The sequence below is a fragment of the Taurulus bubalis genome (assembly GCF_910589615.1).
Source record: "Taurulus bubalis genome assembly, chromosome: 9".
In the NCBI taxonomy this organism is placed as follows: Eukaryota; Metazoa; Chordata; class Actinopteri; order Perciformes; family Cottidae; genus Taurulus; species Taurulus bubalis.
The window spans coordinates 11044655-11058560 of NC_136597.1; the positions used below are offsets into that span (position 1 = coordinate 11044655).

The 13906-nt window shown below is 40.7% G+C and overlaps 1 protein-coding gene across 1 annotated transcript in view; it reads right to left on the reverse strand.

Moving 5' to 3' along the window:
- Positions 1 to 13906, reverse strand: part of trim44 (tripartite motif containing 44) — a 37355-nt gene that overhangs the window by 16830 nt on the left and 6619 nt on the right. The window contains exons 4-5 of the mRNA XM_079223680.1: positions 10141 to 10425; positions 4781 to 4803 (exon numbers count right to left, since the gene is read on the reverse strand). Coding sequence (XP_079079806.1) covers positions 4781 to 4803; positions 10141 to 10425 — 308 coding nt within the window. The remainder of the gene's footprint in view (positions 1 to 4780; positions 4804 to 10140; positions 10426 to 13906) is intronic.

Below are 13906 nucleotides of genomic sequence, written 5' to 3' on the forward strand. Positions count from 1 at the left end.
GCACATTAGTCGTGTGTAGATGTAAATGAATGTAGGCGTTATGAAGTGTATGTGAGTGCATGCTGGAGATAATCTGTGAAGTCAAACGACAGTCTGCCCACTTCCCAGCTGTGTGTGTGTTCTGGCCCAAGCATGCATGATAAAGTGAGTGAAGCAGGGGACAGGAGCTCCTGAGATACAGCGTGTCGTGAGTGATTGATTGGAGCAATGAATGGGGGGGGGGGGGGGGGTCGCATTGTAATTAGAAGTGCTATGCTTCCCAGCAGGCTTTACCATTTTAGTGTGATTACACCATGTGATTTATATGCTAAAAAGACCTCCATCACTCTTGCCAAGCAAACTTGCCACATGCCACTAAGCTTTACCTTTTCTTAATTCTTGTTTCTTCTTCTTCTCACAGATTTACAGATCATGAGGCAGATTTAAACTCAGAAACAAACCACGTTATCAGCTGAAGCCATTGAGTTTCATGCTGCGTCTTTGTTTTGTTTCAGAGTTCAGATACAGGGACTGTCAAACAAAGCTCTCACATCCCTTACATCCCAGTTATTTATGCCGGTTTGTTCCCCTTCATTTGATATATATGCATTTGGATGCTTTTTAATGATTTCCCCCCTATTCCCTTGTATCATTGTCTCTTTCTTCTTTCAGGATGGCATGTTTCTATACAGTAAGCTCTGGGGTTTTACAGACATGTAGCTCTTGTTTCTTATGTTTGAATACGTTCCCTCTGCAAATAAAATAAGTCTCAAGGCAGATGAAAAGGCAGATTTTTAAAAACAAAATCAAGAGGGAACCGAGTGCAAACTGCACTCACACAGATGTGCTCCTTACAGTCCACATGCGCTCCACTCATCATTTCATTGCCATAGATTTTTACAGTACTTTCACCTGCATTGTGTTTGAACTAAAACATTTTAAATTTAAATACCTTCTTTTTGTTAAATGCCTTGTTTGGAAGGTATTTATAAAAGCTGTACCATTTACCTGTCAATGTAAACTATCATACTCATAATTATAAAACCATTTTTGTTAAAACATGGATTTCCTGGCATAAAGAGATTTCTAACCGCCATATAAAAATAAAAAAATCTGCCCTTTCTAATACAGAGAGTACTAATGGGTGCCAGAATAGCTTGTGGTACAGATAGATAAAGTCACATCAAGTAAGGATTTACTATTGTAGATGAGGGTTCATGCATTTCTTTGAGATCTGTTGAACTAGACAAAAAAAGTCATGCCATTTCTGAACTGCTGAGAGAAACTAGCCAATCAACTTACAAGTGTTTTTTTCTTCCGTTTTTTCAGGAAACATCTTTTCTTTAAGGCTTCCCATTTTCATTGATATTCTTTAAATGCTCAGAATGACACGGAACAAAAACACAAGGGAAAGCTCACCGAGGGAAGCAAGGGAAACAGCCAGTTCTGACAAGACTGCAAGATGATAGTGCTCCCAAAAAAGACTGCACTGCTCTTACAGGTTTTAGCTTTACCAATGTTGACTCTAATCTGCATTTATTTAAAAAAAAAAAAAAAATACATTTTCCCAGAAGTGGCAGGGGAAAAGTCAAACCATCCGGCACAATCAGGGTCAGGGATTAAGGCTTTGACTTTTTCTGGGGTGCTGAACTAGCATTCAGAGCTATAGTTCAAAAATGCATCACGACAGATAGCTCTGCCCTAATTTAGCTCCACCAGGCTAATATTCCAACATGCTACATTTGTGTTGGAGCAAGCATTCATTTGTGTGTGTTTTACAATTACAATTATGATGCACTGAAACTTTGGATTATTTCATGTGCTATTTGGAAGGGTCATGATAATGAGCAATTTTATATTAATGCTGATTCCTGTCACCTTGACAGCAACGTCAGCCAGATTTTGCAACTACACATTCAATGTTGCAAAGCTAATGAGATTTTGCTAGCTTGACTTTCACAAAAGTTAAAATTAAAAAGTCTGCAAATATATTTTCTTTTCTCTTCGAGCAGTGCTCAAACAGCGCCAAATGTAGCAGCAGTGAGAAGTTTGGATGTGGAGAAACAGAATAGTTCATTTTGTTTTTTCTGAGGCCATATGCAGCAGTGTGCCAATGACTCCTTCTTGGTGGCTAAACGTCCACAATTCTTGAGCTAAAAAGACGTAGAAGCCAAAAGACAGAGAAATACTTCTATACATATCTATTCAAAAAACAAATATTCTGAAGTGCCAACGGAACAGTAAATATAAATCTACAAGCAGATTTCCTTAGAGTACTTCTCTTTTTGTCTCATTGACTGTTCCACCGTCTTTGCTTCTCTTTCTCTCTTATGCATGATATCTCAGAGGACAACATAAAAAGTGCAGAAATAAGCCTTTCCTTTCATTTGTGTGCATGTGTGAAAACAGTCAGACACTCTCCTCTTTTAATCAGTTATATGGCGACTCCTCAGTCCTCATTGATCATAGAGCGGTGGGACATCAGAAGGCAAAATGTCAAAGCAAATGAAGTGTGTGCTTTCAGAAAGACAGTGGGTGTAGACTCTGAGAGAGAAATATAATTCTAGTCATGAGTTTAAGTGCAACATTTAATTATTTCGCTAATTTACCCAACAGACACACGTCTGAGTGTCTTAATACGACACGAGATACTGACATAATCTAAATATTCACACCTTTGGGCACATTATTACATGCATTTATTCACGGACAAAAAGGAGACCGCAACAGCTAGATTAGATCCAGATGATATTGTTCTGACTTTCCAAGTCAATGCATACAAACACAAATATGCAAATAAAGAGACAAACACATAGACATAGTGTACACATGCCGACAAGACAACACACATGTATGAAAGGGGAAAGTCAGGGACTGGGGTTGCAAGGGAGGTGAGAGGGTTTAAGCCGAGCAAGGCAAGCACAATTTGCAACGTATCACATTAGAGGCAGCAGAGAAAAGGTTGGGCTGAGGGGAGTAAAGCAAGATTTATATTCAGAGGAGGACAAATCTTGGCAGGCATGGAGTACCTATGTTAAGGGGCACGGGAGAGGCGGAGGATCGTATTGATGAGGAAGTCCGGGAAAGATGCGTGTGGGTGCAGGATCGTTGTTCTATGGGGATGCTCTGTCTACAGCAGCGATATGGGGCTCAGACACCGGATTAGTGTTTCTGCTTCATAATCAATTTGCTGTCTGGATCCCATTGCATACAAACCACCACTCCTCTCTTCATCCTGCTGAATGTTTATCCTTCTGCTGCATCTTTCTTCACCCTTTGTTTGCTTCTCCTTCAAGCCTTAAGATGTCCAATCTCTATTGCTCCACCACTGTAATAAGCTCATACATGATACTGTCCAGAATTGTTTAACACATTTCCTCCAACCACCAAAACTTACCATCATTGTATTTCTCTACAAAATGTCTTCCATTAGCCACAGTGGATTCTGCACCCACTGCATTTTAGGGCAATACGGGTCACTTTGGGAGTAATTATCAGAGAGAGTGTGTGTGTGTGCGTGTGCGTGCGTGCGTGCGTGCGTGCGTGCGTGCGTGTGTGTGTGTGTGTGTGTGTGTGTGTGAGTGAGTGAGTGAGTGAGAGAGTGTGGTGAGGTTAACCTTGGCCAAGGGCAAACTATTAGCTCTATCTCACCCTTGGGTCCAAGCTCGCTGCCATCTGCTCCAGAATGGGGTCATAATACTGGCTGACCAATCAATAACATTTTACATGTTGGCACTGCGCACCAGCTGTGATCGTGACTTTTTTTGGTTAGCGAGGCACATTATAGACCACAGTGGAAATACAGTACATTTCCTACATGCAAGGCAGCGCATCAATAGTAAAAAGTGATAAAAAAAATTACATTTATGTTTGCAACAAATATGCATGTTATCCATGAAAAGTGTATTGTGGCACATGATTATATGTGTATATATATATACATATATATATTTTTTTTTTCAGCCTTCATCTTATCTTATCTAATCAAATTAAGTCTCACAGAAAATAAGGTTCTTTTCTCTGAGGACGGATGTGCAGGCATTTGCTGAAGGTGTGTCCGTGTCTGTAGCAGGGAGGAGTACTTTGAGATGAAAGCCCAGAGAGACGGCCAGGAGGAGAGGCAGAGACAGCAGGTGGTGCTAGGAGCGCTCCTGTAACCCGGTGAAGGAGGCAGAGAGGTTTTCAGTGTCAACAGATCAATAAGTGTGAGACTGGGAGAGGACTATCCATTTCAGATTGTCTGACACAGACGGAGATAAAGGCTAAGGATGTAGTCCAGGTAAAAAAAAAAGACCCAAACAGACTGTAAATGCGGCTGGAAATTGGAAAATAATATGGCTGTGTGTCCAGTTCAGTTCCTCCACCTCTCTTACACGTACAGGCACACAGAACCAGCTTTGGCACAGTACGAATGTAAATACCATGCGGGATCAGAGGACGCGACTTGACCCGACTAATGACACACAACAGCTTGTCTTATTACAGTTCACACGTACTGTATAGAGTATTCTTGCGCACACACGCACAGTCCTTCGCACTCTTATTGGAGTAGGCAGACTGTCGCCTCTTCCGATTCCAGCAGGCATTCACACGCACGCTACTAATTGCCTTGCTGGGGCACTGACGTGACTCGCATGTGAGCTTTGGAGGCATGATGTGCATAGGTGACTCTGTCTGTGGTGAGCTTGTGAGTTGCTTTAATGAGTCACTATAAGATGGGAAAAGACTTGGAGGGTGTGCGTTTGTATGTGTGTGTCAAACTATCTTTATGAAATGGTGAAAATGAATGATAATGTCTTACCTTGGTCGGGCTTCAATGTCGCGCTGAAAAAGAGAGAGAATTTACACATTTAAAATCTTCACGCAGGAGTTGTGAATAACAAATACACTGGTCAATTAAAAAACAAATACAATTTACATCAACTAGGTTCTGCATCTGGTGGGGCTATTAATCGGACCAATTCATTTTCCCTTTCATCCACCACTCGTGCTCATGTATATTCATCAGCTTTTAAAAAGGAGCAGTCTGGAACAAAGCACCAAATGAGCCTGTTTAATTCTGATTGGAGCTTAAAAGATTTTTCCATGTCAAAATGATGGACACGATTTGTTTACTGCCAGGATACGACGGTTACACGAGCATTGCATTTATGTTTATTTATGTCTTTATCTCTAGAAGATGTAAATGCATTATTTCCACAAGGCCGACCAGTAACACCGGTTTGTTCGGTATTCAGCATGCCAAACATACAAGTACCCATGCACTACACTTGAAATTACTGTCATGTACAAAAGTATGTAATCGTTATATCATTCATAATCTCAATTGGTGTATTTTCAGTCAAGAGGACCGTAAACACAAGACAGACAGTCTCTTTTGTTATCTTTAATATTTTGCCCAGCACTGACTGTTCTGTAGCCCTGGACCTTGACTACCGACGGCAGAAAGAGATTTGGACACCGTATAATTTACAGCGTCTTGAAGGCAGTGGCTTCTTGGCAACACAGCAGATGAGTGGTGGCTGCAGAGCACCGACTGGCTGTCTATCTCTCGCTGACTAAGATCTGGCTCTAAATTTAATTAGCTTCAGATCTGGACAAATAAGGTACTTTCTCTGTGAGCTTCTTCTTGGTTTACCTTGTCAAACACTTCAATAGACTCTAAAGCCAATTTGTGAAATCAGAGCACAAAGCTGACGTTCACCAGAGAACCTCGTAACTGGTTTCTCTTTCTGTTTGCTTGGTTGATTAACTGACCTATCATTAGTAGACTACTAACAGAAGCAGGTTTTAAGACACCCAAAGAGAAGAAGACTTATACAAATCCCATAGTGTAAGTCTGCTAGAAAAAAATAATGATGTTGCTGGTTGGTAGATACATTCTAGTCTACCACCCTCAGCCGGAGAGGCAATAAAGTGGACTGCTCATTACAAGGGGATTACAAGGATCAAAAGTTTCAAACTATTTTGAAGAGAGTAAATGTTTGCGTATTAAAGTGCAACACTTGCGTTATATTATCTTTCAATTCAAAAATCAATTCCCCTGAAGAGACCAAAATCAACAATGGAGTTATCCTACTACGGAGTTGATGTCCTATAGTGTCTTGATATCTGCTCTGACATCATTAATACCGACAGGGAATCATTCCTGGTAATCAGATGGAGTTCTTAGTGATAAAAGCAGAATAAACTTTGTTACCATTCGTTTGGTTTGAACTTGGTTGCATGCAACACAAGTCCATTCCCCCCTGATGCTATGCAAGTAAATTGTGAATTAGTATTGCACACTGTACTTATTTTATATTTGCTTATAGTGTATTATATCACAACAATATAAACGGAATGTCATTATGGTCCCAGTTGTCTGCTTTGTTTTCATTTGGGCCAATTAAAGAGATTTCCAGTGCAACTGCCCACAACATTGGAAGCAATGTGCTGTTAGAAAGAAAGTGACGGCTATGAAGCTTTGTTTTGACTGTTATTACTGCAGTTACCTTTCCAGCAGTATAGGTGGGGAATCATTCCTTCACAGCTGAATAATAATAATACCATTATTTACATGGCCTGAGACAATTCAGTATAATGTGCACATCAAAAATCTCAAACTCGCAAAGCCACTGTAAGAGCAACCTAAAGCTGCTCTCTTCATGATTTAAAAACAATATCTTCATGGAATGATGAGCCCTTTATCTCTTCAAATAGAGCTCAGCTTTATTTTAAAGGTGTGCTGCAAACTCCCCATACAAAAACATCTGTTGGGGCTGAGCTAAATAAAAAAACTGCTGTTTATAATGAAACAAGGGCAAATTGATATATGTAGTAAGGCCACCTAATCGGTTTTTAGTATACACAGAAATGACCTATAGTAAATACCTTTAGTACTATATAATGAGTTCAGTCATACTATCAAACATGTAGAAAAAAAGTCAGTATAATCATGAAATTAGCATCAAGTTAGAGGGCTTCATATGGTGCACCTTTAACACCATTTGGGGTTCACAATCAGCCCACATGATGAATTATTTATAAAACATCACTTTTAATCGTTTTCAATTACTTTAGAAAATAACTATTTTCAAACATGCATTATATATCAAAATTTAACAAAACTGCATGTGAATAAGACTCTTAACAATGATCTTCATATTATTGTAATGTAGAGCCGATGGGCAAAAGGCTGCACTGTTTCAAAATCAGCCTCCAAGGACTTCACTGTGACCCGGGTCACGACTGAGACTCCCAATGCCTGGCTGATGAGGCAGCTCGGCTTTGTTTTTTTTGTGCACTGGCTGAGTCCCAGTCAGGCCGAAAGACCATTTCCTGCTCAGTGACATATGCATGTTCGATTAATTACTGTACAATCATCAGAGAATGTCCAAGTCAACAAACTGCATGGCTGTAAACACGAGCACCTACTGGTACTTTTTACTGTAAACGTGGAGACCGAGTATTTTGATAATAAATGGACTCAGACGGAGACAAAGTTGCTTAATATATTCTCCCTCTGGCTCCCACTGATTGGGCAATTTTCTGAATGTTTTCCTCATCCCTGTTGACCCTCTTCATGGTTGGTGTGTGTGTGCGTGCGCGTGTGTGTGTGTCTACACCAATGTGTTCCTATGCCTGAGTTAAAAGAAGGATGAGCGATTATTAAACGGAACCAGCAGTAATTTGTTTGTTTGACCTCAAGCCCGAAGACTCTCATCAATGATGTGGTATATCTTTTGGGGAGCACTTTGAAAGGAAGGAGCTTATGAAGGTGAGACACATTTTACATCATAGTTGCTCCATTCCACAGGCTTGCCGTTACATGGCTGCTGTGGGTGAACTTGCAGCAGCAATTGCTTTTCCAACTTGGCTCAGAAGCTGCTGGAAAAAGTTGGAATGAAGGCACCACTTTGAAAACTTCCAATTTGAAATTTTTCAATTTTGAACTATGACCAATTAATCAAAACAATTAGTGGAAAAACGGTATTGTTTCTGCTCAAGTGTCATAGACAAAGAGTACCCTTCAAAGTTCAACAGAAATGCAGTAAAGAGGGAAGTGAATGATTGTAGTTGAGTAGAGACTGCCACTATGGGACAGACAGACTAACAGTGATGTAGTGAGGGAGCAAGTAGGAGGATTAATGTTTGAGCCAGTTGTTCTCTGGATACAAGAAACTCTCTACACATCACAAATGTTTTACTGAGGACAAAATGGCTGCAGGTGTCGGTGAGCTCAGGGGGACTTGACGCAACGACTGTTCTGGAACCCACAGATCCATTCACTTCACATCTCAAGTCTATACAACCCAGCTCAATTCACTTGGAACGTTAAAAAGATGCATCATCACTGGATAAGTACTGCATAAGCCCCCGCTCTACATCTCACATACCTCTCCTGAGACCATACATTTCCAAATAACACTGCCCACTCCAGCCATAACTAACACACAAGAACAAACAGGGTAACAATCAGCATTCAATTAGGGCCCCTAATGAACTTGGCCCACCGTGGATTCATTTCTCAGCTAGAAAAGCAATCTGCACAGCACCATTACTGAAGCCTCCCTGGTCCTGTAAAACACCACCAGGGAACACTCAAGCCTCCTTTTCCTGAATGTGGTGACTTCAGTGTAGAGTGACAAATGGACCGATGGGATATTTTAATTTGGGATGTATACGCAGTAAAATCCTCCACTTCAATGTTCAAACAAGAGATGAGAGAGTGAGATGCTGCATAATCTTAAGTGATGTAAATGTGAATGGCATTGCTTGCACTTCTGACTGTGTTAACCCGCATGTAAATATATTAATTATACGAGAACCTTTCTTTGAGTAAGGGGCAGGTATTTAAAAGGAAGGACAGTTTGCCCAGCTTATGTGTATATAGCTGTACTATTCTGTAGCCAAAAGGACAAACACGGTTACATTTATACCTCAGTCTACAGCCCAGGATTTATTTTCATCTAACTATCCGCATCGCACTGACAAAGCTATGATAGGAAAACTGCATTTCTCCACATGAAGATAATGCTCGCCTGGATAAATACAGCAGGTCATTTGGAACAGAACTGTGGATAGTGACACCTGTTTACCATATTCATTTTTGCCATAATGACTGCACAGCAGATGCCACAGTCATTAGAAAGATAATCCTTTAAGTTGAAGGCCTGGATCAAACCTCCATGGCTGCGAGCAACCATCCTGCTCAGGTGTCTTTAAACAAGGCACCAAGTCATTACAAGCAATAACATTTGTAAGTTAGGCCACATCACAAGCAGACATAAAAATGATAAATAATAACCAAGTACAGCATGCACTGTTTAGTTGGATACACATGATCAGCAACATAACAGCTTTCTGCTGGCTGGCAAACTGTTTGTAATTGTTTATTGACAAGGCAATAGTGCCCAGTTTTACAAAGCTGCCCTTAGTTACAACTTTGGCAGCGAACCTCTGTGTTTAAAGTTTGCGTTAATTAATCATTGACCCTGTTTGCTTGTGCTTTCAGCAAACTTTGTGACGCGATTTAGGGAGCCAGCTTTGCTCAGATGCGGACCTACTAATCTAATGCACTGGGTTTTTAGTCACTTTGGTAACTGCTTTCAAAACCAGCCAAACAGACTAATGGCTCAGACTACAGGACTTTTAAAATCCTAAATGATTTAAATCGGCCCAAAACTCCTGCAGTCGGAGCCCACAGCATAAGACTGCTGTTACTTGCTACTCAGTTCTAAACCAACTTCCACCTCTGAATCAAGTTGATCTGTTTTAACGTTTTAAAAGCCCACATCAAACACAGATTGTAACTGGGCGGAAAAACCACATTGATTATCTTTCAGATTCAGAGGGCCATATTTGAGCAAGGCCGACACTTTTAACTGCATACCACTTGTGTACTGTCTGAGACTGTAATTATGTAAAGAGACAGCCTGAAGATATGAAGGTAAACTGTGTGTTTCGCAGTAGCCGAAGCATCCAAGCTTTAAACATCGACCTATATATAGCCTGGCATGCTGAATGTTATTCACACTGGGCTTCTGGGACATCATTTGCTAACCTTACCTACACTTACTGTAACTGTGCAGTGAGATATATACACACACTGCTGATTGTACAAAAGCAGTTTAGGAAGCAGAATAAGGACAATAAGGAAAGAAAGAAGGCCCTTCTCACCGGCACTCGGTGGGCTGGTCCTGCTGCGAGGGCCTCTGCTGCCATCGCAGGACCGAGAGCCTCTGCCTGTTCCAGCAGGCACAGCTGGTGCGTGATGCTGGCCATCTCTTCCTGCAGGAGCTCGGTTTGGAGGGAGATCTCTGCGATCTTCTCTGCAGCGGATGCCGTCAGGAACGCCTCTTTGAGGTCTACCAGGTGAAGGGTCCTCTTCTCCTCCAGACGCACCAGTTTGCGGAGCTCATCAAACTGACTGTTCACATAGGCCTCGAGCTCCTCTGTTGACATCTAAGACATGTAGATGAAGGACCGGAGAAGGAGAGCGTGAGTGAAAGTGAATGATTGAACTGGGCACATTTAAGTAGAGGAAATCCACAAGGAACCAAGACAGGAAAGAGATAGTGGGGCTGCCGCTTCAAATTAACCTGAATGAACTAATGTAGTGTAGGCATGAAATATTGAGTAAAACAGAGAACCGGAGAAAGACAATACACTCAAAAACAAGTAAACATAGAGATGGGGTGACAGTAAAATTATATAGCTATGAATTGAACATCCCGATGCAAAAATAGAGAAATAGATATTGATAGATCTTTTACTTTGACATGTGAATAATACTTTAATAAAGCCCACTGGGCTCTGTCAGGCAGTAGCTAATTGATAGCATGAAGCAGATCACCTGGAGGTAAACTCTTGTAACCCGTCTGTAGATAGAGACCCCAGAGGCTCCTTCTACCACAGCAAGCCATCTGTTTGGCTTTCAGGGCAACCAAACTGCTCACTGAGATACTGTTTAATCCATTCCCCTGTTTCCCGATGAAGCGCTCTTTAGCTATGACTCATTACGTTAAAATACCTCAATAAACCATATGCCTTCCTACAATCATTGCCACTGAGGTGGCTCCACCTCCAACACAGATGCTACCATGAGGTAAAACACCTTGAAGCCTCTCGTCATGATCTCTGCTTCTGAATATGTTATAATCGCGTCTATCTATGAACATCAGCTGCTCGGTCTCTCCACTTCCCTTGAGCAAAACTTCACTCTCTTCCTTTCCATCTATTTTATCTTGTTTCCCCTCAGCCTCCCTCTCTCCAGTGAAGCAAGGAATCATCAGTCTTTACTGAGGTTGGCAGAGCCACGGCCCCTAGGGGCCCACCGTTTTATCATGTACATGCCATTTCTGCACAAGCAATCAGATTCTCCAAATTGGCGATTAAACCCAGCGCATTAGGTAACATTTTATATTTACTTTCTTTGTACGAACAGAGAAAAACGTGCACATTGTTCATTCTGAAACAGACAAAGAAACTTTGTTAAATTGGAAAGACTTTTTTTTTTTTTTTGTCCTTCACCAAAATCAATACTCTGAATATATCTCTGATGAATTAGAAACAATAGACCACAACTGCCTTGGACTAGCAACATGTTCTGTTCCTTGTATAGATACTCAAGTAGAATGTGAAAGATTGGAGAGGATGAAGCTTCGTTTTTTCCAAATCTATTCAAATGTGCCGGAAGTTCTTTTCTCTAACACAGAGATAGTAAGTAGGAAGAGCCCAAATATCATAAACTCAAATTAATTACTCTATATGCTGATTAAATCTTTTAGAAGACTCATCAATTAGAACGTACGCAGCCAACAGTTAAAAAACACATTTAGAAATGACAAGGCATTTACTACCTCATTTTGTAGAGAGATAACAATTCAATACTTGAGCTGCTCATGATTTGATCTGGCAGACGTCTTGCTCAAAGTTGGCTCTAATTGAGGCGTCATCGACACCGTGATGGATCAACATATTCAATATTCAAGTCCAACTACCCTGCAAATCTAAATTTCCTTTCAAATATTCATCTTTAAAAAAGGCTTTACCATCTGCAAGGCATTTTCATTTATATTCAGTTTGCCAAGTGTAATGAGCCTGTCAATATTTTTTCATATTATAACTCCAGTATGAATTCAATAACAGCTAGCATTAATTGCTTCATTAGTCAAGTCCATGGCATGCATAGCTTTAGCATTCAGCTACCTTTGTGAATACTGATTAAGAGTTACATTAGAGCCATTTATTTTAAATGGAAAGTCTCCAAATGACTTACAGCGAGACAATATATGAAACTGTACACCCTTTCAAATAAAAAGTTGAACTCAAGGCCAGTAGCTTATAGCTAATATTAGCTCATGTTATACACCATGTTTTCTAATGTTAGAAAAGGTTACAAGCGGTATATATTGCATTGTAGCTGATAATACCGAGTCAGTTCACAGCGCATAAACTGCAAAAATGAAATAGTGGGGAAACATTTGTGACAACTCATCTTCACCCATGAACGTGTCCAGTTTCATTTCACAAAAGATATTCTACCAACACAAATAAGTCATTCAGTATGTATTCATCAATTTATAAAATCGGCATACGCTGTTCTTTTGTGGTCCCACCGGGTTTCCGAGAATGGAAAGAAAGCAGTTCCAATGAATCATAAAGAACAATGCCAGCCAAGAACAAAGCTACAACATGAATAGGGCGGACAGCATCGCAACATAAAACTTGTTGCCTTTAGGATCTTATCAAACGGACACATTCCATCATCACATCTTCCTCTGCCCAGGGCCTCCAACGGGCCCCCTGCCCGACCATCGAGTCCCTGTGGCAGATGGGAGGCGTGATCCTGGATCAGTGCTCTTTGTTTATGTGGAGCAGGAGCCCTCTGCCCTTTCACTCAGTGAATGTGATGGAGTTTCCCTGAGAATTTGTCCAGCTAGTAAGGAAGCAGCATTCATGCGTGCTAATCTACATTTGCATAGCTGCAAGCTGAGGCCACAAAATGAGGCCTCGGGAGAGACAGCGGCACGCTGCTTACAAGGGCAGAGTTAGAGTAAGGACAGAGGATATGAGAGAGCGAGAGCACAGGCACCACATCAGGCTAGCAGATTAAGAAAGCTCATTTCTCTTTCGAGCAAAGGTACGACGTTCGGCAAGCAGATTAGGGAAAAGCCAAATTCATTTTCAGTCATGTTTCTAACATGCCTTGTTAGAAACATGTTAAACCTCAGAAAGTATGGTATTGCAGGCAATTGCTAAAAAGGCCTATGCCGGGTTCAGACAAGGGATTATAATCTGCCTGTCAACCACCATGGACGATGTCATTACTTTATGAACAATACGTGGGAGATGAGAAAGTTGAAATTCCGTGAACATGTTTCCTCAGAAACAGAAAACTGTGGTATGTGGCTTACTTAAAATAAAACCCTTCTCAGACACTTTATGATTACAATCAGGCAAGACGCTCAAACTGAATTAACGTCACACAGTAGTGTACTCTGTTACTGGCTATAATAAAAAGGTTGTGCTAGTCATCAGTGCTGACAAAAAAAAAGAAATGCAGAAAAAGAACTAAGGCCCTTGAGAATACAAATATAGCAGTGTTGGTAAAAACAAAAAAACAGTGTTGCATTATTTTGGTGAGCCATCAGGACATCAGGATGCTAAAATGGAAAACAAAGGCAAACTGAAAAGCACTCACAACAAATATCAAAGTAGCATCGGGCTCTTAATCTTAACCTGATACATCAGTGGGTCCATCGTTACAAATAACTATTCAATTTTTATTTTTATTCCCAAAGTTTCAACAGACACCAAATGTTTGATACAAAACTACATGACAATGTGATGCCCAAGACATCTAGAATGTACTGTTTGATACAATGGTGCAGACAAAATAGTGTCATCTTGTTTCCCTAAATTTAAGCATCCTGCAGCTTCA